General features: G+C 48.9%; 1 protein-coding gene across 44 annotated transcripts in view; it reads left to right on the top strand.

The window, feature by feature from the left end:
• Nucleotides 1–26,025, top strand: part of BCOR (BCL6 corepressor) — a 127,519-nt gene extending 101,494 nt beyond the window's left edge. For 16 of the 44 annotated variants that reach the window (XM_005593299.4, XM_065538007.1, XM_065538008.1 and 13 more), the window contains exons 3-15: nucleotides 778–856; nucleotides 2,125–4,956; nucleotides 5,608–5,661; nucleotides 6,143–6,329; nucleotides 12,664–12,927; nucleotides 13,310–13,654; nucleotides 14,190–14,515; nucleotides 14,872–15,126; nucleotides 19,958–20,124; nucleotides 22,094–22,239; nucleotides 23,256–23,333; nucleotides 23,545–23,701; nucleotides 24,873–26,025. In XM_005593299.4, coding sequence (XP_005593356.3) covers nucleotides 778–856; nucleotides 2,125–4,956; nucleotides 5,608–5,661; nucleotides 6,143–6,329; nucleotides 12,664–12,927; nucleotides 13,310–13,654; nucleotides 14,190–14,515; nucleotides 14,872–15,126; nucleotides 19,958–20,124; nucleotides 22,094–22,239; nucleotides 23,256–23,333; nucleotides 23,545–23,701; nucleotides 24,873–25,164 — 5,182 coding nt within the window. In that variant the 3' untranslated portion in view covers nucleotides 25,165–26,025. The remainder of the gene's footprint in view (nucleotides 1–777; nucleotides 857–2,124; nucleotides 4,957–5,607; nucleotides 5,662–6,142; nucleotides 6,330–12,663; nucleotides 12,928–13,309; nucleotides 13,655–14,189; nucleotides 14,516–14,871; nucleotides 15,127–19,957; nucleotides 20,125–22,093; nucleotides 22,240–23,255; nucleotides 23,334–23,544; nucleotides 23,702–24,872) is intronic. The other 28 variants (XM_005593304.4, XM_074029106.1, XM_074029104.1 and 25 more) reach the window with 3 other exon arrangements.
• The last annotated feature ends 718 nt before the right edge of the window (nucleotides 26,026–26,743 follow it).

Here is a 26,743-nt window from a genome sequence, read left to right as displayed (position 1 = left end):
AGCTGCTCTTTGGGGTAATGAGGAAACTTTTCCTCTGCTGCTTGTCAGCGATTTTTATCCTGGGGATTTGGAAGTTGGCACCAAGCACTTTCTTTATCGATGCTCTCTGATAACAAGTCCCAGGGCAGCCGCAGCAGCCTGGCACAGATGTGCAGCTTCCTCTTCAGCCTGGAACAGCTGACATTTGTATGATACTAGCGTGTATCCCCCTGTCATTTTGACAAAGGCAGTCAAATATGGCTTTTTTATCACCATGGAAACCAGTTTCCATGGTTAGGACATGGTCCCTAACTTTGTTTTGGGAAAAGTTTTGAAAGCCTACCCTCCTGGGTAAAACGGAAGTGGTTGAGGCCACCAGCCCGTAGACTCCAGCCTTCCAGCCCCCTTTGGTATTTGGCTGTGTTACCACTTCATGTCTACCCTCCAGGAGAGTTTATAAGGGTTGGCTGGGACAGCCGAGCTCCAGTTGGCCTACTTGACCTCTAGAGAAAAAGATCTTGAGGGAGAAGTGGTTTTGCTTAATTTCTGGCTTACCTACCTTGGGAACATCATATTTGTGATTCATGAAAGCTTTGCATTTCCTTTGTTTTTCCTGGTCAAGTTGAATCACCATTTGGGGGCAACTTTCAATATGGGCCATTGACAGCTGGTGGGGACGGAGGGTTAAGGACAGTTTTAAGAATTGGGTTAGTAGAAACTGGTCTGTTCTGGGGAGATCTGTGAAAGATAGATTTAGTGAGGAATGCTTTCATGAAGTTGGTATATCCTTTTAAATAGGAAAATCCTTGTAAATGATGGTGACGCTTCAAAAGCCAGACTGGAACTGAGGGAAGAGAATCCCTTGAACCACAGCGTGGTAAGAGATTAACAGCTTCTGTTGATGCCATATCTGCATATCAGTGATCTGTAATCAATCGTATTGATTTGCAGGCCTTTAAAGGGTGGGGAATGGGGTAGGGGTGGCGGTTCAGAGCAGGGCTGAGTCGGAGGCCTCTGCGACAGGACAAGGCCCCCACCCAAGCTCTTCCTGTCTTGCCTTCCTGCCTCGCCACACATGTCCCTGTCCCCTAGTGACTGGTGGGATGTGTACTCTCTTTTCTTCCATAAGCTGAATGCCACATCAGCGTTCCCAGCTGGATAAATTTCCAGCCTCCAAATAGCCCCTTAGGGTTTACCTTTCCAGTAAAATAAGAAACACAGGACCGTCACTTCAGACACATGGGAGAGGAAGTCAGAAGACACAACCACAGTTTGACCCATGGCCTCTTTATTGATTTAGAAATGAGGCTGCTAAAGTCTTCTGTTCCTGTTGTCCCATCGAAGATTGTTTCTTGTTCTGTTAAGTCATGCCTTCCTGCACCCAGGGGAAATGAAGTGAACACCCACCCCCAAGCCTAACAGGCCCAGGGAGGGTTAGTGTGAATTCTATACCCTATGAGGGTGATGCTGAGAGTTTTGGAGTTGGTGGCTTCTCAGTTGTAGCAAATAATTTTTGCTGAGAAGGTAAAAATCTTTAGACTTTTTAATTTTTATTTTTTAATTTCGATTTTTTTAGAGACGGAGTCTCGCTCTGTCACCCAGGCTGGAGTGCAGTGGTGCAATCTTGGCTCACTGCAACCTCCACCTCCCGGGTTCAAGCAATTCTCTTGCCTCAGTCTCCCGAGTAGTTAGGACTACAGGCGCACACCACCACACCCAGCTAATTTTTTTTGTATTTTAGTAGAGATGGGGTTTCACCGTGTTGCCCAGGCTGGTCTTGAACTCCTGAGCTCAGGCAATCGGCCTGCCTTGGCCTCCCAAAGTGGTAGGATTACAGGCGTGAGCCACCGCGCCTGGCCAAAATCTTCAGACTTAATAGATGACTGAATTAATGTATGGGCCTCCAGTCCAAAGGGACCAACGTTTTCCCTGCTTCCAGGATACTAGTTGAGAGGTGAGAAGGCAGGCAGCAAAGGGGTTTGGATAAAGGGAAGGGGAAACAGATCCCCACCCCCTGAAGCCTGTCTTTAACCCTTTCTGCTTGAATGTTAAGGCTGATGGCACGTTGAACTAGTTGGCAGTGTCTTCGGGTACTGCTGCCTTGAAGGAGTGCCCCAGTAACACCCGTGTTGTTCTTCTGCAAAGGTGGATGCGAGCACGGCCCATAGAATCGATGGCCTGGCAGCACTGAGCATGGACCGCACTGGCCTGATCCGAGAAGGGCTCCGGGTCCCCGGAAACATCGTCTATTCTAGCTTGTGTGGACTGGGCTCAGAGAAAGGTCGGGAGGCCGCCACGGGCACCCTAGGTGGCCTTGGGTTTTCTTCGGAAAGAAATCCAGAGATGCAGTTCAAACCGAATACACCCGAGACAGTGGAGGCTTCCGCCGTCTCTGGAAAACCCCCAAATGGCTTCAGTGCTATATACAAAACACCGCCTGGAATACAAAAAAGTGCTGTAGCCACAGCAGAAACACTGGGCTTGGACAGACCTGCCAGCGACAAACAGAGCCCTCTCAACATCAATGGTGCTAGTTATCTGCGGCTGCCCTGGGTCAATCCTTACATGGAGGGTGCCACGCCAGCCATCTACCCTTTCCTCGACTCGCCAAATAAGTATTCACTGAACATGTACAAGGCCTTGCTACCTCAGCAGTCCTACAGCTTGGCCCAGCCGCTGTATTCTCCAGTCTGCACCAACGGGGAGCGCTTTCTCTACCTGCCACCACCTCACTACGTCGGTCCCCACATCCCATCGTCCTTGGCATCGCCCATGAGGCTCTCGACACCTTCGGCCTCCCCAGCCATCCCGCCTCTCGTCCATTGCGCAGACAAAAGCCTCCCATGGAAGATGGGCGTCAGCCCTGGGAATCCCGTTGATTCCCACGCCTATCCTCACATCCAGAACAGTAAGCAGCCCAGGGTTCCCTCTGCCAAGGCGGTCACCAGTGGCCTGCCGGGGGACACAGCTCTCCTGTTGCCTCCCTCGCCTCGGCCCTCGCCCCGAGTCCACCTTCCCACCCAGCCTTCTGCAGACACCTACTCGGAGTTCCACAAGCACTATGCCAGGATCTCCACCTCTCCTTCAGTTGCCCTGTCGAAGCCATACATGACAGTCAGCAGCGAGTTCCCCGCGGCCAGGCTCTCCAACGGCAAGTATCCCAAGGCTCCGGAAGGGGGCGAAGGTGCCCAGCCAGTGCCCGGGCATGCCCGGAAGACAGTGGTTCAAGACAGAAAAGACGGCAGCTCACCTCCACTGTTGGAGAAGCAGACCGTTACCAAAGATGTCACAGATAAGCCACTAGACTTGTCTTCTAAAGTGGTGGATGTAGATGCTTCCAAAGCTGACCACATGAAAAAGATGGCTCCCACAGTCCTGGTTCACAGCAGGGCTGGAAGTGGCTTAGTGCTCTCCGGAAGTGAGATTCCGAAAGAAACACTATCTCCTCCAGGAAATGGTTGTGCTATCTATAGATCTGAAATCATCAGCACTGCTCCCTCATCCTGGGTGGTGCCCGGGCCAAGTCCTAACGAAGAGAACAATGGCAAAAGCATGTCACTGAAAAACAAGGCATTGGACTGGGCAATACCACAGCAGCGGAGTTCATCATGTCCGCGCATGGGCGGCACGGATGCCGTCATTACTAACGTTTCAGGGTCAGTGTCGAGTGCAGGCCGCCCAGCCTCTGCGTCACCCGCCCCCAATGCCAATGCCGATGGCACCAAAACCAGCAGGAGCTCCGTAGACACCACACCATCCGTTATTCAGCACGTGGGCCAGCCCCCGGCCACTCCTGCCAAGCACAGTAGCAGCACCAGCAGCAAGGGCGCCAAAGCCAGCAACCCAGAACCGAGTTTCAAAGCAAACGAGAACGGCCTTCCACCAAGCTCTATATTTCTGTCTCCAAATGAGGCATTCAGGTCCCCACCAATTCCCTACCCCAGGAGTTACCTCCCTTACCCAGCCCCCGAGGGCATTGCCGTAAGTCCCCTCTCTTTACATGGCAAAGGACCTGTCTACCCTCATCCAGTTTTGTTACCCAATGGCAGTCTCTTTCCTGGGCACCTTGCCCCAAAGCCTGGACTGCCCTATGGGCTGCCCACCGGCCGTCCAGAGTTTGTGACCTACCAAGATGCCCTGGGTTTGGGCATGGTGCATCCCATGTTGATACCACACACGCCCATAGAGATCACTAAAGAGGAGAAACCAGAGAGGAGGTCCCGGTCCCATGAGAGAGCACGCTACGAGGACCCAACACTCCGGAATCGGTTTTCCGAGATTTTGGAAACGAGCAGCACCAAGTTACATCCAGACGTCCCCACCGACAAGAACCTAAAGCCAAACCCCAACTGGAATCAAGGGAAGACTGTTGTCAAAAGCGACAAGCTTGTCTACGTAGACCTTCTCCGAGAAGAACCAGATGCTAAAACTGAGACAAACGTGTCCAAACCCAGCTTTGCAGCAGAGAGCGTTGGCCAGAGCGCTGAGCCCCCTAAGCCTTCAGCTGAGCCGGCCCTGCAGCAGCACCGTGATTTCATCGCCCTGAGAGAGGAGTTGGGGCGCATCAGTGACTTCCACGAAACTTACACTTTCAAACAGCCAGTCTTCAGCGTAAGCAAGGACAGTGTTGTGGCAGGTACCAACAAAGAGAACCTAGGGTTGCCAGTCTCGACTCCATTCCTGGAGCCAACTCTGGGGAGCGATGGCCCTGCTGTAACTTTTGGTAAAACCCAGGAGGATCCCAAACCATTTTGTGTGGGCAGTGCCCCACCAAGTGTGGACGTGACCCCCACCTACACCAAAGATGGAGCCGATGAGGCTGAATCAAATGATGGCAAAGTTCTGAAACCGAAGCCATCTAAGCTGGCAAAGAGAATCGCCAACTCAGCGGGTTACGTGGGTGACCGATTCAAATGTGTCACTACCGAACTGTATGCAGATTCCAGTCAGCTCAGCCGGGAGCAGCGGGCATTGCAGGTGAGCCCCCCCCACCTGAATTTCAGTTACTTTACCGGTTGTCAGTTTTTTAATGTGTAAAGAGGACTGGGGGAGTATGGTAGGGCAGGGCACCAGGCAGATTTGGTGAATGAAGCTTGTGGTAATTTGAATGTATGCAATGTGGCCAGTAAGAGAACGTGAGCGGTAGCACTGAGGCGTGTCTGGATGCTTTAAGTTATTCTGTAGATTATAAGGGAACTCCACTCAATTGCTGATAACAGATGTTTTAATTATTGTGAAGGGTATCTAAAGACTGCATGACGTTTACCTATCAATTGCTTTGATTTCTCTGCCTGTAAGATAACAAATATACCTAGAAGTGCTGCTTAGAATGCCTTACTTGATACCTGGTGATGTGTAGCAGCCGCATGTCTGTGGGATTCATGCAAATTTTTCACCAAAAAGAAAGGAAAAAAAAAAAAGGTTGCTTAAAGGGATACAGTGTGTATTTAGTTTGCTAGTGAATTATGGTAGATGTTGTATAGGAATTTCCTTAAGATATTTTACTTTTAATTAAAAGATGAATAAAGCCAAATTGTTTTGCAATGTTAAGAAAAAAATTGGTTTATGCTTATAAAAATGGATGAAGTTATCTAAATGATCCATTGAGTGCCCATTTTAATTACATAGATGGAAGGATTACAAGAGGACAGTATTTTATGTCTACCCGCTGCTTACTGTGAGGTCAGTTCTTCAAATTTTTATTACTAGAATCTTACATAAACCTTTTGAGTTAAATTTCATTTCCAAATATACAAAGGGAAGTTTGTGGGCCATGGTCGTCTTTATTCATTGTGTATTTTGTTTCTTTTCTGTTGTGTTTTTTGTTTTGTTTTCTTTGCGTTGTGTTTTCGTTTTGTTTTATTTACCTTCAAAAGAGAATGTCTGTCTGTATGCAATAGTGTATGTGTGGATATACATACACACCGCATATATATCTATATACACATGACTTTATGAATAAAGAATGTGTGACTACTTACATATAGATACTCTTAAGTTTTATCTGTTAAACTTTAAAATATCTGAGTTACATCTCATAAATTGTGGTTGGTTTTGGGCACTTTTCTTTGAAAATACTTTCCTTTAAGATAAGGCAAATGAAATAGCTTTTATGGTAAGGTGTTGTTTTTTTTTTTTTTTCCCATCTCCATTCTCTTTCTAGCGTGCAATGATGCGCTTCTCAGAGTTGGAGATGAAAGAAAGAGAAGGTGGCCACCCAGCAACCAAAGACTCCGAGATGTGCAAATTCAGCCCAGCCGACTGGGAAAGGTTGAAAGGAAATCAGGACAAAAAGCCAAAGTCGGTCGCCCTGGAGGAGGCCATTGCCGACCAGAACGAAAGTGAGAGATGTAAGTAAACCCGAGTAGTTTGCTGTGTTGGCGTCTACTCGGAGAAATGGGCTGCTTTTGCCATGCATGGAGTGAAGGGCCGACTGTCCTTATGAATGGTGGCAACCAGAAATGAGGCGTCTGTGAAAGACAGTTTCCTGGGACACATCTTTTTTTCCAAAGAAGCACTGGTTCTAGAGCTGATAACAGTCCAATGTAACACAATGTAGCAGAGGTATGACAGTAGCAAATTTGGTACAGGGACAGGTTGTATTTTGTAGCAGTGGAATGACACTTCCCAGCCATCTCCTGCCCCACCCCTGTGGTGACAGTCTGATGTGGAATGGAGAGTCCTTGTATTCTCCCTCCAAAGGCATAGATGTTGTTGAAGTAGAATGAACATGGTGAAGTCACCATAAAGAAGAGCATGATGATTTACCATAGGGGGTGGGGGAGAATTGGAGAATTGGCCACAGAATCCAAGACAGCCTGGCATGCATTAGGGGGCTCTTCTCACCGGACAGAGGGCAACTTGCATTTTGGAGGGGAAGTGATGTGAAGAGAAAGCTAGTATCTTCCTCAGGACACTCCCTTTGGTTCTTACAGCAGGTCCCGTCCCCACCGCTCCCCCAACCAACAGGGTTGACTTTGGGATTTGCCCAGGAGTCTTCCAGGGTGGTAAGGTGTGTCGGTAGCAAGTGGAGAAGGTCTTCCTCTTTCTTTTTTAAATGTGCAAGCTTGAAGCTTTAGGTCTGCTTGCAACATGAGAAACCTCATTGGGCGAAGGGGAATTAGGGTGTCTGGGTGAACTAACTGGAGGAGTGGGTGCAAAGTCCTCCTGAGACAGGACACTTGAAAGTGTTGGGTATGTTTGAGAGCTCCCCACCATGGGCCATCGGAGGTTTGACATTCACAACGCAGTTCATTGGTGCCCGACACAGTTTGGGAAGAATGTGTGATCAGGGAGAGTGTGCTTCTTGCTACTTGGAGCACACACCCCTCCCTCCACTTCCAGCTCATCCCTGGGAGTAGACTAAGGCCACCTGCCAGGATCCTGGGTAAGCTAAACCAGGACTGATTTGTTGTAAGTCATTGCTGAAGAAGGTAGTTTCTGTTGCTAGTAGGTGGTGGCCTTACTCAAGTGACAGGGACTCAATGTACCTGAAGTTGTTCACTCTTCCTCGAAGGGTGGCTACAGGGCGGCGGGAAGTCCAAGCCACTCTTGGGTGAAGTGGCAAAGAAAGCCTTGCCCCTCCCTGATGATTGCTGCCAACTCGCAGCCCCCCTTCTGAGTTGCCTCAACACCAGCTCTTGGGAAGGTTGTCAGAGGGACCTGGGAGAAGTGGGCAAGGCCGAGTTGAGGGGGAAGGTGCTTCTAAGAGAGGGAATGCCATACATGAGAATCCCTCTTTGTTCTGAGTAGATGGCTGGGGGCCTGGAGGAAGGGACAGGAACTTAGCCAGCTTCCAGCCTTCTTGCCCTTGCTCTGGTTTTTGAGTGACGTGGCCAGACCCTCCATTCACATCTGAGTAACTCGGTGTGGCTAATGGGGAGCAGGGCTCGAGCCCCACATGATTTAGAAAGGCCTCCCTTTCCCCTTCTGTAAGTCCCTCCAAGCTTCGTACCAACAGGCTGGTTCTTGGAGCACCCGGGGCCTCGCAAGCCATAAGTCACCACGTAGTGCTCCTCAGGTAATGAGCCATGGCAGGGAGAGCAGAAAAAGGGGTGGGGGAGGGTGAAGGCTCCTTTTTAAATACTGGGGCCAAGGAAGAGCTGCGGCACCATTGGTTTGTGGTTGATCGAGAGGAGAAACCTAGAGGAAACATTGTCCTTGCTGCTGCCACTGCCATCTCATCCAGGGGACAGCAGGCGCTGGATCCGTTCAGCTGCAAATTCACTGAGCCATCTCGGCCATCACGTCTCTCGTGGGTGTCATTGTGGCCCAGAGCCAAGCTGTGAGCATATGGAAACTGGGGTGGGGGATTTGGGGCAGGCAGGGGTCACAAAGAGGGTAGAGGATGCCACCCCAAAGCCTCTCCCTTCCACTCCTGCAGCATCAGTAGCTTCTGAGATGGCAGGTGCTGCCTGTATGGCCTCAGCTGCCTGCATGTGGGTGCATCTTGTTGGGAGGGCTTGTTTAGGAAAACTGAATTAACTGGACAACACCGTGGTTAGGATTTTCATTGACTCTTAGTGATAGTATGGGTCGCTGAATTTTTCATTCAGAAATTGAAGGTTCATTAATAGGAATGATCAGTGGCATTTTGAAGACGGGGTAGGGAACACAGAGGTGTTGGGCTCTTCCTTTTTTTTTTTTTTTTTTTTTTTTTGGTTTTTTGTTTTTTCAGTTTTATTATTTTTACTGATTGATTTACTTTTGTTGATACATATTAGATGTGCATATTAGCCCTTCCTTCTTGAATTTGGGTGTCTGTCTCCCTTGGCAGCTACTTGACTTGTGTGGACCTAGGACTCACTCAGTGGCAATGCCTGAGTGGGAGCTGGAGAAAGCATTGAGTGAAAATGAAAGGGTTTCATGGGACTTCTTGGCTCAGGAAACTTCTCTTCCAGGACAGCAGCCCCTATGTACTTTGTAAACTACTTTGAGTTTGGGCAGACAGATGACTACCAATGCCTGTGCTGGAGAGGGTAGAAGTTATAATATGGTTGGCCTCTGTTGGAGGTGATGTTACCTGCGAGGGAGTAGATGTCATGGGCAGTCCTCAAAAATTTCAGTCCTCTGCCATCTTGTTTAGGGCTTACTGGGCATGGTTATAACAGTGGTGAAGTTGCTTTGTTGCCACGGTGACTTGTAAATGTTGCCATGGCGATGCTTCTATGAGGTATTGCAATGGCATAGCCATGGTAAATTATGGGATATATGTGCTGTGTCTTACAAGACCATGATGTGGGGAGCAAGTGGTAGACGGTATAGGACTCAACTGTGTTCACATCTGCCTAGATCTCATGACCAAAGGCACATGGCGTTCCACTCATAGAAGGGCTGTAAGTAACTGCAGTGGAAGAGGACCCTGATGGTTAGGACCCCTATCTATCCCTCCATCTCTGTCTATCCACCCATCTCCTTTGCCCTCAAGAGTAATTTCTATGGGTACTGGTAAGAATAGCCCCATTTGAGGGAGGTCCAAGTGAAGTGTACAGGAAAGTGACATGATGGGCCCCCATAGCTGTTTGCCACGCATATCTTTGGCAGTCAAGGTGGGTGTTCTTCAGGATTATTACTGGCCCATGGAGGGAAACCCTAGCATAAGGTTTGGGGGCCTTCACTGAGCGGAATTGGGATGTTTGCATTGAGAGGCTCAGGGGTTGGAGGAAGGAAAATAGGCCTTGTTTGCAGAAAGATCCTCTTGAGAGCGGACAAGAAGCATCTACACTGTGTGTGAGCAGGCATGATTGCAGTGAACCCCAGATGCAGCAGTGGAGAGCTCCTGATAATAGTTCTGGACTATTCAGGAGGCAAAAGGGGGCCCTCTCTGGCTGAATGGGGAATGGTGGGGACTTGGAGGAAGCATGTGTGTTTCACATCCCTTGTCCTAGCCTGCTGGCCTCCCATGAATAGGGAGCAGAAGGTGGTGTGTGCAGGGGAGCCCTCCCCACCCGCACTGGGCAGCTTTTCTAGATGGGAAGCCCCAGAGAAGACAGATGGCAAGACCTCCCCATGTCAGTGGGGGTGCTCCCTAGCAGAGCAACTAGGTCCCCAGTCAGTCACTGCCTGTTGATGCCAGTCTGTGAAATAAGTGATCACATGTCTTCTAGGTGGTTTTCTGTGGACAAAATATACTGGTAGTTTGGGCACAAGGCCAGGTAGGTGAAATATAAACTCATTTCACTATTAGGAAGTTTGCAGTGAAGGTCAAAACTCCAATGGAAAACTTTCTCCCTGAGAAAGATGCCTTAGACTTGGTTGAGATTGTTACAAATACAGGTGGCTGTGTGAGACCTGGAGTTCAAATGGAAGCTGTGGAAGTCAAATCCAAAGCACTAGGGTTGAGAGATTCTTAATCTGATGGGAGTTTGATGGGGGGTGTCTCTGGGAAGGGTGCCAAGACAGGGCAGTTCATTCTGGGTGGGGCCCCACACTGGCTAAGCTGCTGCCTCATTTTGACCCAGGAAGGCATGGTGACGTTACCCAGTCATTTCTGCTTTCAAACCACTTGGCTCGAACCGTCTCTCCTACCTAGAGGGAGGGGAAATGAGTACACTTTAAAAGTATAAAAGTACACTTTTAACCTTGACATGTGGCGCTTCGTAACGCAGTCTTTACATTTTTACATTGTACCCCCAGTTCCTCCCACAGGGCTTTCAGGGGCGGCTGATTGACCCCAGAAAGTCAAATGGTATATAACTAGGACAGTCAGTTCACGTCTTAAACTTTCATAAATATCAGGGCTAAAAATCAAGCTGGTCTGGGGATCTTAGCGTCCTTTTGTAAGTAATTTCTCCAGCCTTACCCTCTGCCCTGCCGCACCGTGTTTATGAAGCCCACCGGGGGAGGTGGCTTGCAGTAATAGTCCCACTTTACAACTCAAGGGGGCCAAACTGTAAAGTGACGCTGTTACTGCCAGAGTGGTTAAGAGACAGAGCAGCCCACACTCTTTGCATCCCCAGGCCAGGCTGAGCGCAGCAGTCACCACTTCTGCATAGTGTAAGGTTTGGGCAGCTTGTGTGTTTTCTTCTGCTGCTGCTGTGACAGAATACCACCTTGGCCAGGTTTTTGGGTGTCCATCCAGTGCCGGTTGTACCTACAGAGACCTGGGGTGGTATTCCGTGGTGGAGGCTTGGATGCCGAGTCCCAGGCCCAGCCATCCCTGTCCATACAGTGCTCTGTCGTGAGTGAGGATGAGGAGGAACGGTTGGGGACATTCTACCATTCCTTTGCAAGAATAGATGCAGCCCCATCTGTTCCCCCTTAGAACACCCTTGAAGAGGAGGTGAATGGGTCCTCACACCATTGAGAGCACAGGCTAGCCAACAACCCCGGTAAAGCTCACCCCCACAGCTGACTGCCGTGAACCGCTGGGAATGCCCCCGAGAGAAGCGGGTGAGCGGGGCTGGTCAGGAGTGGGAGTAATATTTGAAGTGGGTTGGGGAGAGGAAGAATGAGATCAGCGGATGAGGTGTGTGCTTATTTCATCTAGAAATTGACTTGTGTGCCTAGCTCAGAGTTACCAAGACACCAGACTCATAACCCTGGTGATGAGAGGGATCATTTCAGCGGGCCAAGGGCTGACACCTTAACCTCGCAGTGGTCATTAAGTAGTTATCGTTTATATTCATTGTGTATTAGAAAACTTGTGACCAGCAAAGCAGTTAATGAGCTATTTCTTGGGCTAGAGCAAAAGTAGGAAGTGATGTTGGGCTGAGGTGATTCAAGGAAAAGCCCCATGGCCGGTGATAGGCCAAGCACAGGGGTCCTGGAATGAGCCGTTTTGCAGGCGCTGGCCTGGCATGGGAAAGACACACCAACAATGAGGGGATGTCTGTAGATGCTTGCTTGTGACAGAGGGTGTGAAGAGGAGTGTCAGCTGGGATGGCCAGCATCCCCAAGGGGGTTCCCCTGTGTTGGACAGGAAATGAGAACAACCCAACCCATTGGTTTCACATCTGTGCATCCAGCAAATCGAGTTCTTTGAAGTTTTCTCTGAACTCGTGTATGTGTTAGGAAACCTTGCCTTTGGCTTTGCCAGGCCCCTCTTCCCAGCAGCCTAGGTCTCCCGGGATTCGCTGCCTCCCTCTGGCCTGGACTGTAGGCCCAGAGCCCCCCAGGAGTGAGGATCACTGCTGCCCATCAAGGACCTAGGCCTTCTTTCAACACTCTTGTCTCCTGTCCCTCTTCATCTCCCCGGTTGGCCTAGGTGAATATTGGTGTTATCCCTTTGATAGATGACATTTTGGGGACATTTGGTCGTTTTTATCCCATCAGCCTGCCATTTGTTTCAAAATAATGACCTCAGTAGATGTTCCCATGAAGATTTTTAGGTCAGCCCCAGCTTGATTGCATCTTCTGCTAAAAGGACTATAGTGCTTTAAAAAACGTAGCGTTGACGCCCCATCTTTCTTGGTTCCCTCTTGCCCCCAACCATAAGAAGGGAGAAGGAGAAAGTCACGAGTGTGACATGCATCTCACTCTGCTTTACTTGTGTTCAATGTACCCTTCCTCTGGAAAATTCTGTTTCTGAGGGTTTTGTGCTATGTGTGAGGACACCAGTCTCCAAAGAAGCAGCTGTCAATAGCAGATTACCTTGGGCACGGTGGTCCCACGTGCTCCCCAAATCCTGCCTTCTCATGGCGACCTTCGGGCTTCATTAATGCCCTCTTGTCTCCCCTCCCCCAGGCGAGTATAGTGTTGGAAACAAGCACCACGATCCTTTTGAAGCCCCAGAGGACAAAGATCTTTCTGCGGAGAAGTACTTTGTGGAGAGGCAGCCCGTGAGCGAGCCTCCCACAGACCAGGTGGCCTCGGACATGCCGCGCAGCCCCACCCTCCGGGTGGACAGGAAACGCAAAGTCTCAGGTGACAGCAGCCACACTGAGACCACTGCGGAGGAGGTGCCAGAGGACCCTCTGCTGAAAGCCAAACGCCGACGAGTCTCTAAAGGTGAGCCCTGTCCGCTTCGCCCGCCTACTGGGGGGTGGGCCTGTGCATGCGGCCACAGTGGATGGACAGGAGATGTGGATGTGCGGCGCGCTGCCCCTGTAGACAGAATCGGTGAGGGGAAGCCATGGGCCGCAGCAGTGGAGCGGACCTCTCCATTCCCACACTGCCTCGTGAGATTCCCACCCTGGAGACCCCGGCGGGGAGCCACCCACACCTCCCCTCCCCCAAAGCCAGAACCCGATGGCCAAAGACTATCAGGCCCCCTCCCAAAAGCAGAGACCAGTGACCACACACCCCCTCCCCCACCCTATTAGTGATGCGTAAGACAGTTTGTTCCCCCCCAGGGGGCTTTTTGATTAATTTGTAGTTATTTCTCCATTAGATGACTGGCCTGAGAGGGAAATGACAAACAGTTCCTCTAACCACTTAGAAGACCCACATTATAGTGAGCTGACCAACCTGAAGGTGTGCATTGAATTAACAGGGCTCCATCCTAAAAAACAACGCCACTTGCTGCACCTTAGAGAACGGTGGGAGCAGCAGGTGTCAGCAGCAGACGGCAAACCTGGCCGGCAAAGCAGGAAGGAAGTGACCCAGGCCACTCAGCCTGAGGCCATTCCTCAGGGGACTAACATCACTGAAGAGAAACCTGGCAGGAAAAGGGCAGAGGCCAAAGGCAACAGAAGCTGGTCGGAAGAGGCTCTCAAACCCAGTGACAATGAACAAGGTATGCAGGGGCCACCCCTTGAGTGTTCACCCTGCTCCTGGAGGGTGGGTCATCCACTCTCTGTAGGAATGGGCTTTTGAGGGGACCTTAGAAGGCCATAGCAATTGACTTCAAGGAGGATGTGGCAGGCAGGGAGTTCTCTCTTGATGTCCTTGCCTGTGGTTGCACAGGAAGGAAGTCTAAGCACCCTCATTCCAGCCTCAGGCTGTCTCCAGTCTCTGGGTCCTGAGCACCCAGACCCAGTGGGTAGGGGTCAGGAGAGCAGGAAGAGCTGGCTTCTATCCTCTCTTCCAGGCCCTTTGAAGCAACTTGCCACTTGGCGTTTTGTGGGTTAACTTAGGTGCCGTTTGAATGTGGTATAATTAAAACATTAATGCTTTGAAAACATAATTGGTATATCTTTAAAAACTGAAGCTGCTCCAGTGATCAGTGTTAACAATGGGCTTTTCTTCCTGCACTGGCTACAACTGTGTAACGCCCACTTCTTCTCCTGTCTCTCACCCACCCGCCACCCCATCACCCCCTCCGTATTTAGGCTTGCCTATGTTCTCCGGCTCTCCGCCCATGAAGAGTCTTTCATCCACCAGTGCAGGCGGCAAAAAGCAGGCTCAGCCAAGCTGCGCACCAGCCTCCAGGCCGCCTGCCAAACAGCAGAAAATTAAAGAAAACCAGAAGACAGATGTGCTGTGTGCAGACGAAGAAGAGGATTGCCAGGCTGCCTCCCTGCTGCAGAAATACACCGACAACAGTGAGAAGCCATCCGGGAAGAGACTGTGCAAAACCAAACACTTGATCCCTCAGGAGCCCAGGCGGGGATTGCCACTGACAGGGGAATACTACGTGGAGAATGCCGATGGCAAGGTACCTCTTGACCCCGGCTTCCCTCTAGGGCCTGTGCGAGCACATCCCCGCCTGCCTGCCTGCTTCCCAGCTTGTGGGGACAAAGCTTTCCTTTTCCTGGACTCCTCCCCCATACCACACGTCACTCCCCTGTCCTAGAGGAGCATGTCTTCTGGGTGGCAGTGAAGTTTCAGACTAGTAAGAATGAAACCCCTTCCCCCAAACCCTCCTTTGGCAGGCACCCCCCACCCACCAAAAAAGATAAGGAGTAAAGTGCCTCTCTCCACGCAGGTTTGCCACGTGGAGGGGAGGAGGGGAAGCAGCGGCTGTTAGAAGGACATGGGCTTAACCGTGTGCGCTGCCTGGTTTTATGATAGGTGACTGTCCGGAGATTCAGAAAGCGGCCGGAGCCCAGTTCGGACTATGATCTGTCACCAGCCAAGCAGGAGCCAAAGCCTTTCGACCGCTTGCAGCAACTGCTACCGGCCTCCCAGTCTACACAGCTGCCATGCTCAAGTTCCCCTCAGGAGACCACCCAGTCTCGCCCGATGCCACCGGAAGCACGGAGACTTATTGTCAATAAGAACGCTGGCGAGACCCTTCTGCAGCGGGCAGCCAGGCTTGGCTATGAGGTGTGTCCCTGTGGGCGCTCCCCGGGGCTGTGGGCTGGGGGTCGGGGCCCGCGGGCTGCGGTGGTCAAGGGGAGGGACACGGAGAGCAGAGCTCAGCCCCCTCCGCATTACGGGGCAGGGCCGGTGCTCCAGCAGGATGTTTGTGTTAGCCCCACTCTCGCTGCTGTCTCTTTGGTGGCTTGTTCAGTCGCGGTGTGGAAAGAAAGGCCTCTCTGATGTTCAGTTCGTGTTCAGGCAGGTAGGCTGCTGCTGCATCCTCCAGTCTCGCTCACTTATCTCTGATATAAAATCTGACACAACCCAGGGCTTGGCGACTGGGGGAATTTTAATGAGCCCTTTTGGATTCTGATTAGCAAGGGGGAGAGAAGTTACTAGCTCTATCTTGGACTGTTTGTACTGTTTCAGGTGGAGGGGTGGCCGTGTAGGGGGAGTAGGCAGGAAGTAGCTGTGCAGGTCACAGAGATGGGGGGGTGGGGCAGACCTAAGGTCTCTTTCTGATAGAGGGGGTACAGTAGCCTCAGGGCTGAGGGCTCTGGAGGAGGGACTGAGATTTTTCCCTCAACTCACTGCTTCTCCCCAGGCCCCGTGCCCATCCTCCTCCCAGCATGGTCCATGACAATGATAGCTTACATTAACAGAGCCCCGAAGATCCAGAGTAACTCATTTCACCTTTTCATCGTCTGTGTGTGGTAGTAACTAATACTATTCCCGCTTTCAGATGAGGAAACTGAGTCCCAGAGATGTTACATGATATGAACAGATAATCCAGCAGCCTGCCTCCAAAGCCCAGTCTCCCCCCATCCCGCCAAACTCGGCTCCTCTCCAGGACTGGCTCCCATTGGAATCATGCTTTTCACAGTTCAAAACCTACGTCTGCCCCTGTGCATCTCCCCACCACACACTTGTCAGTTGAGATTGTGATGTAATAGCCCACAAGGCAAAGACTTTTTTTTTATGCTGGCGTCAGCTCTCTAGGAGTCGTGGTAAAAATAAAATGCGGTTCGGCAGGCTGAGTGTGAAGTGTGGAGAAGCACTCGGGCGACAGGATCCATGCCGGCCCATGCTCAGCTGTGGGCTCCCGGAATTCAGCCAGAGCCCAGGCTCGCGCACCTTAACCAGGCTGCAGTCTGCTGTGCCTTGAGCCTTTCCTGATGGGGTGACCCAGCTGCCAGTCTCCCTTTGACCCAGAGCCCACTCTGGGGCATGATTGTGTGGGTGGGAACTGGGATGCCGGCTCACACCTGTGGGATGGTCCTTTGAAGCACTAGCTGGGTATTTTTGGTTGTATGTGCCTTTGTCTGTTCATACCAACTTGTTTCTTTTTGGTATCTCTGGATTGTCTTTGAGAGAACTCTTTAGAAGGATTTGGAAATTAGCTCAGTTACTTGCAGATTAAACCCAAGTGGCAGCCAGTTGTTTTTGCATAAGCTGAGAGCAGCAGCACCTATGAGGACAGGGTAGATGCAGCGTGCCAGGCAGGGCCACTCATTCCTACACGTGGTTGAGAAAATGGACTTGTGCTTCCAGCAAACACCAGAGGTAAGGGAGGGCTCCAGGGCAGCACACTCGCTGACCATGGGTGGTGCTGTGGGGGCGGTAGGGCTCCTGGCCTGGTCTTTGATCGTGGCTTCATTTCTGCCAGTCTCACCTTTCTGAGCCCAGATGCTTCAAGAGACCCTTGTGGGTGCTCTAAGGAACAGTTTCCATTTTGGTGGTTTTCCTATGGCAGGTGGGTCTGAGGCCTGGACTAAGGAACACTGATCCATGCTTTCTTAGGCTACCAGGCCTTTGGTGCAAGAAGCCTTGAGAATGTTTATGGAAGGCCAACTTTTCCGCTTCAAATGTAAATGTCATTATAGAACTTTCTCAGGTCATCAGTTTTAATGCTGAATGTTTTAATTACTAGATAAAAGCTTTCAACTTTGAGTTCAACTTTCTGGGATTTATTTAGTCAGAAATTACAATGTTAGGATGATAGTCCATTCAGATGTGGCAGTGTAAACCCTTTAAAATAAAAGAATAGTTTGCTTAACAGGATAAGGTGCGGTATGAAGGCACAGCTTTGGGAGGGGTTTCCCAAAACCCCTCTTTATCATTGTTGTCTTCTGCTTAGCTAAGAAGATACCATATGCAATAAAAAGGCTGCTCAGGCTTTGTTTTCTCTTAAGCTGGTTCTTGAGGTTTAGAAACACCCTCTCTTTTCAGATCTGTAATAGACCACCTGAAAGGCCAGTTACAGTTGAACCTTTGCCTGTCTGTTCTTAGGCTAAAATGCCAATGTGGAACCGCGTGCGTGTGCATTTAGTGGTGATGGTTAAATTTTCTATGAATCGAATAAATCATGTTTTTAAAAAAGTTAATGAGGCATTTAATTAATTAACAATGTCAGGTTTATGGCCTTTATGGTTACATTTTGCGGTTAATGGCATTCAGCTTATAGCTGCTTAACAGAGAATTGTCCAACAAAAACAGTTTGATTTTGTTTGGGAATGGGCGGGCTGCCCTTCAAACACTCCCATTTCCAGCGTGGAGAATAAACCAAGTAATGTATTGGGTAGACAGACTTCTCTGGCTTCTTCATTCTCTCTGTTGGTGACAGCAGTTGCCACCCATTTAAGATCCCATCACCCTCCCATCTAGGAGAGTGTCATTAGTCTGCCGACCCCAACAGAAATGTGCAAGGGATGCTGGTCATGGCTGGATTGCAGCCTTCTAGCCAGGGCCCTTGACTGGGCCTTTGGAAACTTCCCAGCCGACCCGTTGCCAAAAGACCTGAGTTACAGGTCTAATATTTTGTGTTAATTGAATTTGGGGCCTAACCTGTCTGGGCCTCAGTTTCCTTAAGTGTTGAATGAGAATCATAACCACTTTTCCTTCCTGAGATCTCACAGGTCACTGTGGGATATGACATACACATTTGGGAACATCAGAAGTGTTATGGGGGCCAATGGCAAAACGTCTGACCGGGTTGTTGGTTTACTGTTGCTTTGCCTGCCATTCTCCAGGGTAACAGTTACTTACCCTTCAGCCTCGACATCTTTCACTTCTAGGTTCCCTCAAATCAGCCCTAGTAGTGATGAAGGTTTCCAGGTGAAGGCCATAATTGTCAGAGCAAATAAACCCTGGGTTGATAGGACACCAGGCCAGCTGCCGGGATCCGGGTAGATTGATCTGTGCACAGCAGTTGGTGGCGCTTAGAGCTGATCCCTGAGTCACATGACAGGGCCTCTCCCTGGCTGGGCACACAACTCATTAGCTTGCAGCCGTCCACTCGAGTCTGGCTAGTGAGGGCCTCCTAAAAGAGCAGCAGCTTCATGCGGTATCCTGGATACCAGTGCTCGGGGCAGGTGGCCTGGGAGCTCAGAGGATTGTGGGCTTTCTGGCAGGTGAGGGCCTGAAGCAAGAGACGCTTCTGTGGGCATGCCTTCTCTCTTCCTCCCGTTGATTTGGAATGGAGCTGCTGCAGTGGCCTGAAGCGACAGGGTATGGGTGGCCAGGGTTATCAGCGTGCAGCCTTAGGTTCACAGGGGGAGCATCTAGAACATTCTAGTTAGTGTTCAAGTGAGTGATCACCTTTGACTGATGTGTCCTAGAAAGGGCATAAAAGAATTTTCAGAACTCACCTTACGTTTATGGGTGGCTCAAATGCTGCCTATTTTAGGTTACGGATGAGTTACTTAAGAGTTGTCACAAAGGAGAGCCTGCTATGACCCATCGAGCTCCCCCCTTGCCAAGTAGAATGTGTGTTGGGCTACCCCACATGTTCTGGCTTTCCCTCTAGTCTTCAGAACCTGACAGCTCTCTGCTGGCCATGACTGCTAGGAAAACAGTGTAACCTGTTGTCTGCTGGCAGATACTGTTCCATGTGTTTGAACACTTTCTTAATGAAACATGGACTACATTACTGCTTTGCTTACTGGGAGCGGTTCATTTTAATGTATTAACACGCCAAAGAAGTGAGATTAATAACAGTGATTCTCATGCAGACTGTTGATGCGGAACACGTTCTGCAAAGGGGGAAGGGTAGGATCGTCTTACTTCGTTCTTGAAATGTGTAGGTTGTGGTAAGTGGTGTATTAGATTCCTGTCATTAACTTAAGTAAATATGAAAATATATTGATTCAGCCCCAAGTGGGGCAGAGAGTGAAGCAAAAAGAGGGTGGGGTTATTGGAAGCATTGATGCCATTTGTTGATGATGTGTATGATACCAACAGAAGCACTGCCACCCAGGCTCTGACTCTGGGTCTTTCCAAGGGGCATGAGGACCAGCCTAAACTCTTGCACATCCTCCTCTCTGTGAAGTTGAGAAATGTTCTCCAGCTCATTTAATTGTTCATTATGCCTTGATTGGCCTTGCTTTTATCTAAGCTTGTGTCGCCATCCACTACTACCTATTGGATGAATCGATTGAGTGAAGATGTCCTTGAACTTATTCATGCGTCGTCTGAAACATTAGCAGCCAAATCCCTCTGTACTCACTGTGCCAGGCACTGAGCTAAGGGCTTGTGTGGGTCTTTAATTAGTTTCTTAGCAGCCCCTGGTAGGCTCTGTCACTCTCCTCCGGAGGAGGAAAGGAAGCTTTGGAGAATTCGGAGCATAACTTGCCCAGGGCCAGGCAGCTGGGCAACAGACCTCTAAATGATGCTGTCCCTGTCATCAGGCGCTTCGCACATGTGTTTGCCCCTCGCCAAGACATCCACAGCCTGCCCGAGAGGTAGTGGCTTCTCAGGCCTGAAGGTGTATGTCTTTGAAAGCTACAGAGAGGTCCACTTTACAAGGTCATCGTGCAGTGATCTGATGGCATTCCTCCCTCCCCTCCCCTCCCCACAGGAAGTGGTCCTGTACTGCTTGGAGAACAAGATTTGTGACGTAAATCATCGGGACAACGCAGGTTACTGCGCCCTGCATGAAGCTTGTGCCAGGGGCTGGCTCAACATTGTGCGACACCTCCTTGAATATGGCGCTGATGTCAACTGCAGTGCCCAGGATGGAACCAGGTCAGTGATGTGTCTTGTTCTCAGCCTGGCTCTGCTGAGACCAAGCTTCCCTACCTGTGCGGTGGCGGTTCTCAGGGTATGCGGGAAATTCCAGGAGGAAAGACAGAGGGCGACTGCAAGCACACTGACCACTGGGTCCTCTAGAATTGAATCCAGCAGACCTTTCTGGCAAATGTAGATGTAAAGCTCCCAATTTTGGTCAGTCCTATAATGTTCCTATGAACCAAAGCTTCTGAAAATGTTGAGGCCTGCGAGAATAATTGGGGGTGTTGCCCTTTAAGACCCTGGACTCTTCATCACCATCTATGAAGTCACTGTATTTAAAATATATTTGAGCCGAAAGTACCAGGAGTACACACACAGGGCCAGCTGCCCCTCCGCTGGTTCAGCAGGACCTGCCATTGCCACCCACGTTCCCAGCCGTGGCCCTCACCCTGTCCTTGACCCTGGTTTATTGGTCAGAGACCCAGGTCTGAGTCAGCCCGAACATCTTCCTGGTTGTGTGAGTGGGATGCTGCCACGAGGCTGGGCACTGGGGGTTTCCTGAAGGTGACAGAAATAGCCAAACGGAAATGTATTTGGTCTTTCACACTTTGCAAATAGCATTCCCTCAGATTGGGCAGAGACCCATCTTCTCCCCGCCAACCCCAACCCCCAGCTCCATGGACACAGGTAGGAGGCCTCTGTACCCTGCTGAGAACACACCCCACCAGGCCTGTTTCTTCTCCCGACTGTTCCCTTGGCTTCTGGGCCAGAGGTTGATCACTGATCTGTGTGAGGTCCTGGGATCAGGCTTTCAGGAGAGTCTCTGCTAATCTCTTCGCATCTAGTTTCTTTTAAAAACAGAGGTGGGTTTTTGGTTTTTTGTTTTTTGTTTTTAATCGTGTGACAATTGCTTGTTGTATTGGCTTCCATGATGATGGGATCTCTTTTTTCCCCTGTAAGTTACCTTCACATGGTCCATGACTACTTAAATTTGTTGAAAATGTTTTCATTTTGGGCTTGACTTCCTTCTTAGGCCTTGGATTAAGATAGGGTTTGCAGGCCGGGTGCGGTGGCTCACGCCTGTAATCCCAGCACTTTGGGAGGCCGAGGCGGGTGGATCACGAGGTCAGGAGATCGAGACCATCCTGGCTAACATGGTGAAACCCCGTCTCTACAAAAATACAAAAAATGAGCCGGGTGTGGTGGCGGGCGCCTGTAGTCCCAACTGCTGGGGAGGCTGAGGCAGGAGAATGTTGTGAACCCGGGAAGCGGAGCTTGCAGTGAGTCGAGATCGTGCCACTGCACTCCAGCCTGGGCGACAGAGCGAGACTCTATCTCAGGAAAAAAAAAAAAAAGATAGGGTTTGCAGCTGGGCAGTGGCTCTCTTGCCTGTAATCCCAGCACTTCGGAGGCCAAGGCAGGAGGATCACTTGAGCCTAGGAGTTCAAGACCGGCCCGGAAAACGTAGTAAGACCCCGTCCCTACAGAAAATAAAAACATTAACCAGGCGTGGTAGCACGCGCCTATAGTCCCAGCTACTGAGGAGTCTGAGGCAGAAGGATCACTTGAGCCCAGGAGATCGAGGCTGCAGTGAGCCATGATCCACCCCACTGCACTCCAGCCTGGGCAATGGAGTGAGACCCTGTCCACCCCCGCCTCCCTAACCTCCTCTCCCCACCAAAAAAGATAGATTTGGGTTTGAGATTTAGGCCTGAAATAGTCTCTTCATCTGCCCTGTAAAGGGTTAGTCATCAAAATAACAGTGATTCATTGCTTGACCTTGAGCCAGTCACTGTAGCTCAGTTTCCCTATCTGTGCAGTGGCAGTGACTGTGCACACCTCTTGGATGAAATATTGTTCTTAGGAGGCTCAGTACACAAGGTACACACGCACCCAGCTTTGCCTGTTGCTGTTAAAGGAGACAACTGCTTTATAAGCAAGTGTGGCTTGTGTGAGCATAATTCTATTGCGCCTTTCTTCCTAGGCCTCTGCACGATGCTGTTGAGAACGATCACTTGGAAATTGTCCGACTACTTCTCTCTTACGGTGCTGACCCCACCTTGGCTACGTACTCAGGTAGAACCATCATGAAAATGACCCACAGTGAACTTATGGAAAAGTTCTTAACAGGTATGACAAAGTTCAAGAAATGGTCTTATTCAAAAATTAGATGGTAACTCGATACAATAGATGATTGGAATTTGACTAGGCAGAAATCACAAAGGCCAAAACTGTAAAGGAGAGCAGCCGAGTGTTTGAACTTTTGTGTGGTTTGACTTTATTCTAGTGAAGCTAAGTCATCTATTCACCCTAATGTTTTAAAAGATTTCCTAAAGTTATTCTCATTTTCCACACATGCATTCTTAACTTAGGTATGGCTCATAGGATTACATCCTGAGTCTGGGAAAAATGACTCAAACCTTCCATACATGAAATTATTTGGACAGGTTTATGGTGTTAGGTCATCAGATAACCCATTACTTAAGCCCCGGGCATGACAAAATCCCTAAAGCAGAAGCACAAGGTTTTCATGAGTGTCAGGCACCTGCATTTAAATTCCTTATCAGGCACTTCCAGCCAAAGAATGCCACTAACTCACTGGTGACCCGCCCTTGTTTACCTTAAATTACGCTCACTTGTTGAAAGAAGCAGCTTAGTTAGGCTATCAAAGAAGAGATACATAAGTAGGCTGGACACAGTTGGCTCACGCCTGTAATCCCAGCACTTTGGGAGACCTAGGCAGGCGGATCACCCAAGATCAGGAGTTCCAGACCAACCTGGCCAACATGGTAAAACCCTGTCTCTACTAAAAATACAAAAATTAGCTGGGCATGGTAGTGGTGGGCGCCTCTAGTCCCAGCTTGGGAGGCTGAGGCAGGAGAATCCCTTGAACCCGGGAGGTGGAGGCTGCAGTGAGCCGAGATCGTGCCACTGCACTCCAGCCTGGGCAACAGAGCGAGACTCTGTCCAGAAAACAAAAGAGATACATAAGTGTAATGCTACTTTATTTTGCTGAGAAAGAGGAAGACAGGAAATGACCTGCCAGCCTGTCATGAATTTATAGGAAAAAATGCCACGTGGCTCTGCCATCATTTTGTTCTCGGCAGTAGGTTTTATCTTGTTTTTTTATTTTTCTCTCTCTCCAGATTATTTAAATGACCTACAGGGTCGCAGTGATGATGACACCAGTGGCACTTGGGACTTCTATGGCAGCTCTGTTTGTGGTAAGCTGCATTGTTTGCTCTAGTTCAGTAGGAGGTGAACAAGTTCAAGTCCATTTCTGTCTGGTATGGGTGAGGGAAAGCCGGTGGTGGGCACTGGAAGCAGGACTCACTTGGGAAAGAATCTTGTTAAAGTCCTTGTTGTTGTTGACAACTGTGGACATCGTGCTGTGTAGTTTACTGATTCCTTCCTCTCTTATTTGCCCTCCATTAGAACCAGATGATGAAAGTGGCTATGATGTTTTAGCCAACCCCCCAGGACCAGAAGACCAGGATGATGATGACGATGCCTATAGCGATGTGTTTGAATTTGAATTTTCAGAGACCCCCCTCTTACCATGTTATAACGTCCAAGTATCTGTGGCTCAGGGGTGAGCATGGCTATCATGTGGTTGAAAACTAGCTGAGCTGCTCTTGAGGTGACAGGAGTTAGAAATGCCCTTTAAGCAGATGAGGGTGGGTGGGTGAGTGAACTCCTTAACTGTCCATGAACCTCACACAATGCAGTAGATATTTTCCAGAAAGGGTACACATCAGCTTCCTTATACCCAGTGTGGTGAGGGGTGGGGCACAGCATGGTATAAACCTGCCTTCGTCACTAACACCAAGGCTTGTCACTCCCCAGAGAAGTGGGTGACTGGAACTTTATGGAAGGGTCAGCACCTCGAATACTTCAATCCTTGGACACTTTGAGAAGGTGTCCTCCGTAGGACTCCCTGCAACAGACCACTATAGAATGTTTTGAGATGTACTGGACTACACTGATAAAACACCTTGTGTAAGGTTAGGACAATCATTGTACATGACACTTAGGATATTGGTGTGTCATCAGATTTAGTTAATCTCCTCTGCACCCTATGGTTGAGCCCCTATATGCCAGTGACCAGTCGCTTTGGGTGTACTTGTCAAGAGACTGCTCTGCTGTGTGTTGACAGAGCTGCTTGATGAGTAACATCCTCTTCAGCCCCAAAGCTATAAACATGTATGCCATTACAAACAGTGATGGAAATCACAAAGTATGGTAGGTTGTATGCAAGGAATGTAATACTTTCCTTCTCCAAAGTGTCACTCCCAAAACAATGGAAGGATGGGAGTGGACATGCCTGAATGGAAAGGAGAGACAGCCTTGTGTGTTTATAATGCTGTTAGTGAGGGTCTGAAGAGAGAAGAGATCAAAGAAGTGGGGATACAGACTTACTCCCCCAGTGACTGTTGATAACAGGGCACTTGGATAGGCTTGACCCGAGTTGTGGTCACAGCTGAATGAACAGGACTTTACCACCAGAAAGGGGAGAAATGGGGCTTATTCAGATGGTCCTCCCTAGATGGACAGATGAGTCCAGAGTTCCTACTGCTAGAAGTAGTTACTCTCCCTCACCTTAAAAAAGAATGGCGATCAGAGAGTAGGTATGGTGAGAAATGAGGAGTGGGAGCAGAATGAAAGGACATAGCTAGAGGCTGGTCCAGTCGGGCTGGTAGTTAATATTGGGAGCATTTTTCATTTTACTGAAAACTCAAAGCATTTTCCTTTCTGTTTTGTAGGCCGCGAAACTGGCTACTGCTTTCAGATGTCCTTAAGAAATTGAAAATGTCCTCCCGCATATTTCGCTGCAATTTTCCAAACGTGGAAATTGTCACCATTGCAGAGGCAGAATTTTATCGGCAGGTTTCTGCAAGTCTCTTGTTCTCTTGCTCCAAAGACCTGGAAGCCTTCAACCCTGAAAGTAAGGAGCTGTTAGATCTGGTGGAATTCACGAACGAAATTCAGACTCTGCTGGGCTCCTCTGTAGAGTGGCTCCACCCCAGTGATCTGGTCTCAGACAACTACTGGTGAGCAAGCCAGACCCACCGTGTACAGTGTGTTATAGTGTTAATCCTTGTGCATATGTGTCATAATACGACTATTTCTGTAAAGAAAGGACACTATTACATATGAAAATATCTCTTCTTTATATAAGAGAAATTACTCCAGTCAGAAGGACTTAGAAACATGTTTTTTTCCTTTTAAACTTTTAAGTCAGTTTTTATGAAGTTGTTATAATGTTTCTTTACTTTTCAATGCACACATGCTTTAGGATATGTTTGTTTTTACTTGGAACATTTGTTTCTTTTCTTTTTTAAGGAGAAAAAAAATGAGTAAAAGAAGCTCCACACTTTGACTTAATTTCATACAAAGCTCTGATGACAGAGGCCATGACTGTGTAGAGTGGTCAGAACTGTGTGGTTGGTTTGAGGGAGCGAATTTGGGGAAGGCACTTGGTGATATAACTTTGTTTTGTTTACAGAGTACCTGCTCGGGCCAGGTATATGCTATTGGATGTAATCCAGTAGTGTGTAATATAAATTCAAACCATATCCACACACAACAACTAATTGTATGAAACTTTTATATCCTAATTTAAAAGCTGTGAAATTAGTTTTCACGCATCAAACCGGATTGTTTATATGTTTAAACATTTTATGCTCTTATTTAAAGAAGACTTTGAGCTATTTTTTTCTGTACCCTGTAAAATATTGAAAACTAACATAATATGTTGAGGTTGCTCGGAAATGTACATAAAACTAAAATTTTCTGAATCGTGTGTTTATGTTTGAAATCTGTGTTTTAACTTTGTAAGTAAATTCTCTGCCTTTGTATTTATATTTTACAAAAATTTTCTTAAAAGGCAATAAAACTGTTGAGGAAAGGAGAAAATTGAAGTACCTTGTGTCCTATGTATTCCTAAAGCATTATTGTTGTCCCTGATTCTTCTTAAATGGTGCTGGTGATGTATTCCCTATAGGTAACTTTAGAGCAATGTATAGTCTCTAGAAACCAAAGCGGACTGGAGGGTTTTGGAGGAGTTATACTCAGAATATAATTTGGGGTCCTATTCTGAAAGCCCAATTCTTGGACATATTCCTGTCTCTTAGAACCTTCTCTTTCCTGTCTTCCTTTGATGCTTATGGAGGCTTTTGCATTGCCTTTGGCCTTGACCTATTTCAGTCCCACGTCATGGCCAACTATCTAGGAGTGTTTTTTCTGAAACTAGGCATTTGTTATGTCACTTCTGCAGCCCTTCTGTTGCATGGCCTGAGAGTCAAGGCCTATAGAGCCAACCTTTCCTCTGTTCTTGACTTTTCCCAGCAGTATCTGCATTAGGCACTATCAGTTGGCCCTTGATTGCCATCTCACTTGCTTTTGTGCCTGTCCTTCACTATAGAGGCTAGAAAGCTGAAAACTACTCGACTCCCTTGCAGCTAGCTTTCTGAGTGCATATTCAGTTTGGAAGGCAGCATGAGGTAGGGGCACCTTCCTACTACAGTGGCTGTGGATAAGAAAATTTGAAGAGACATGCCAGCCGGTTGGAATGACTGACCAGCATTCCAGTGTCTGGTTTTCAGCTTCGTGGGTGATGAGATACAGTAGTGGT

The sequence above is a fragment of the Macaca fascicularis genome, chromosome X (genome assembly GCF_037993035.2).
Source record: "Macaca fascicularis isolate 582-1 chromosome X, T2T-MFA8v1.1".
NCBI classification, from domain to species: domain Eukaryota; kingdom Metazoa; phylum Chordata; class Mammalia; order Primates; family Cercopithecidae; genus Macaca; species Macaca fascicularis.
Note: the sequence above shows the minus strand (reverse complement) of the source record. Positions and strands in the feature narration are given on the sequence as shown.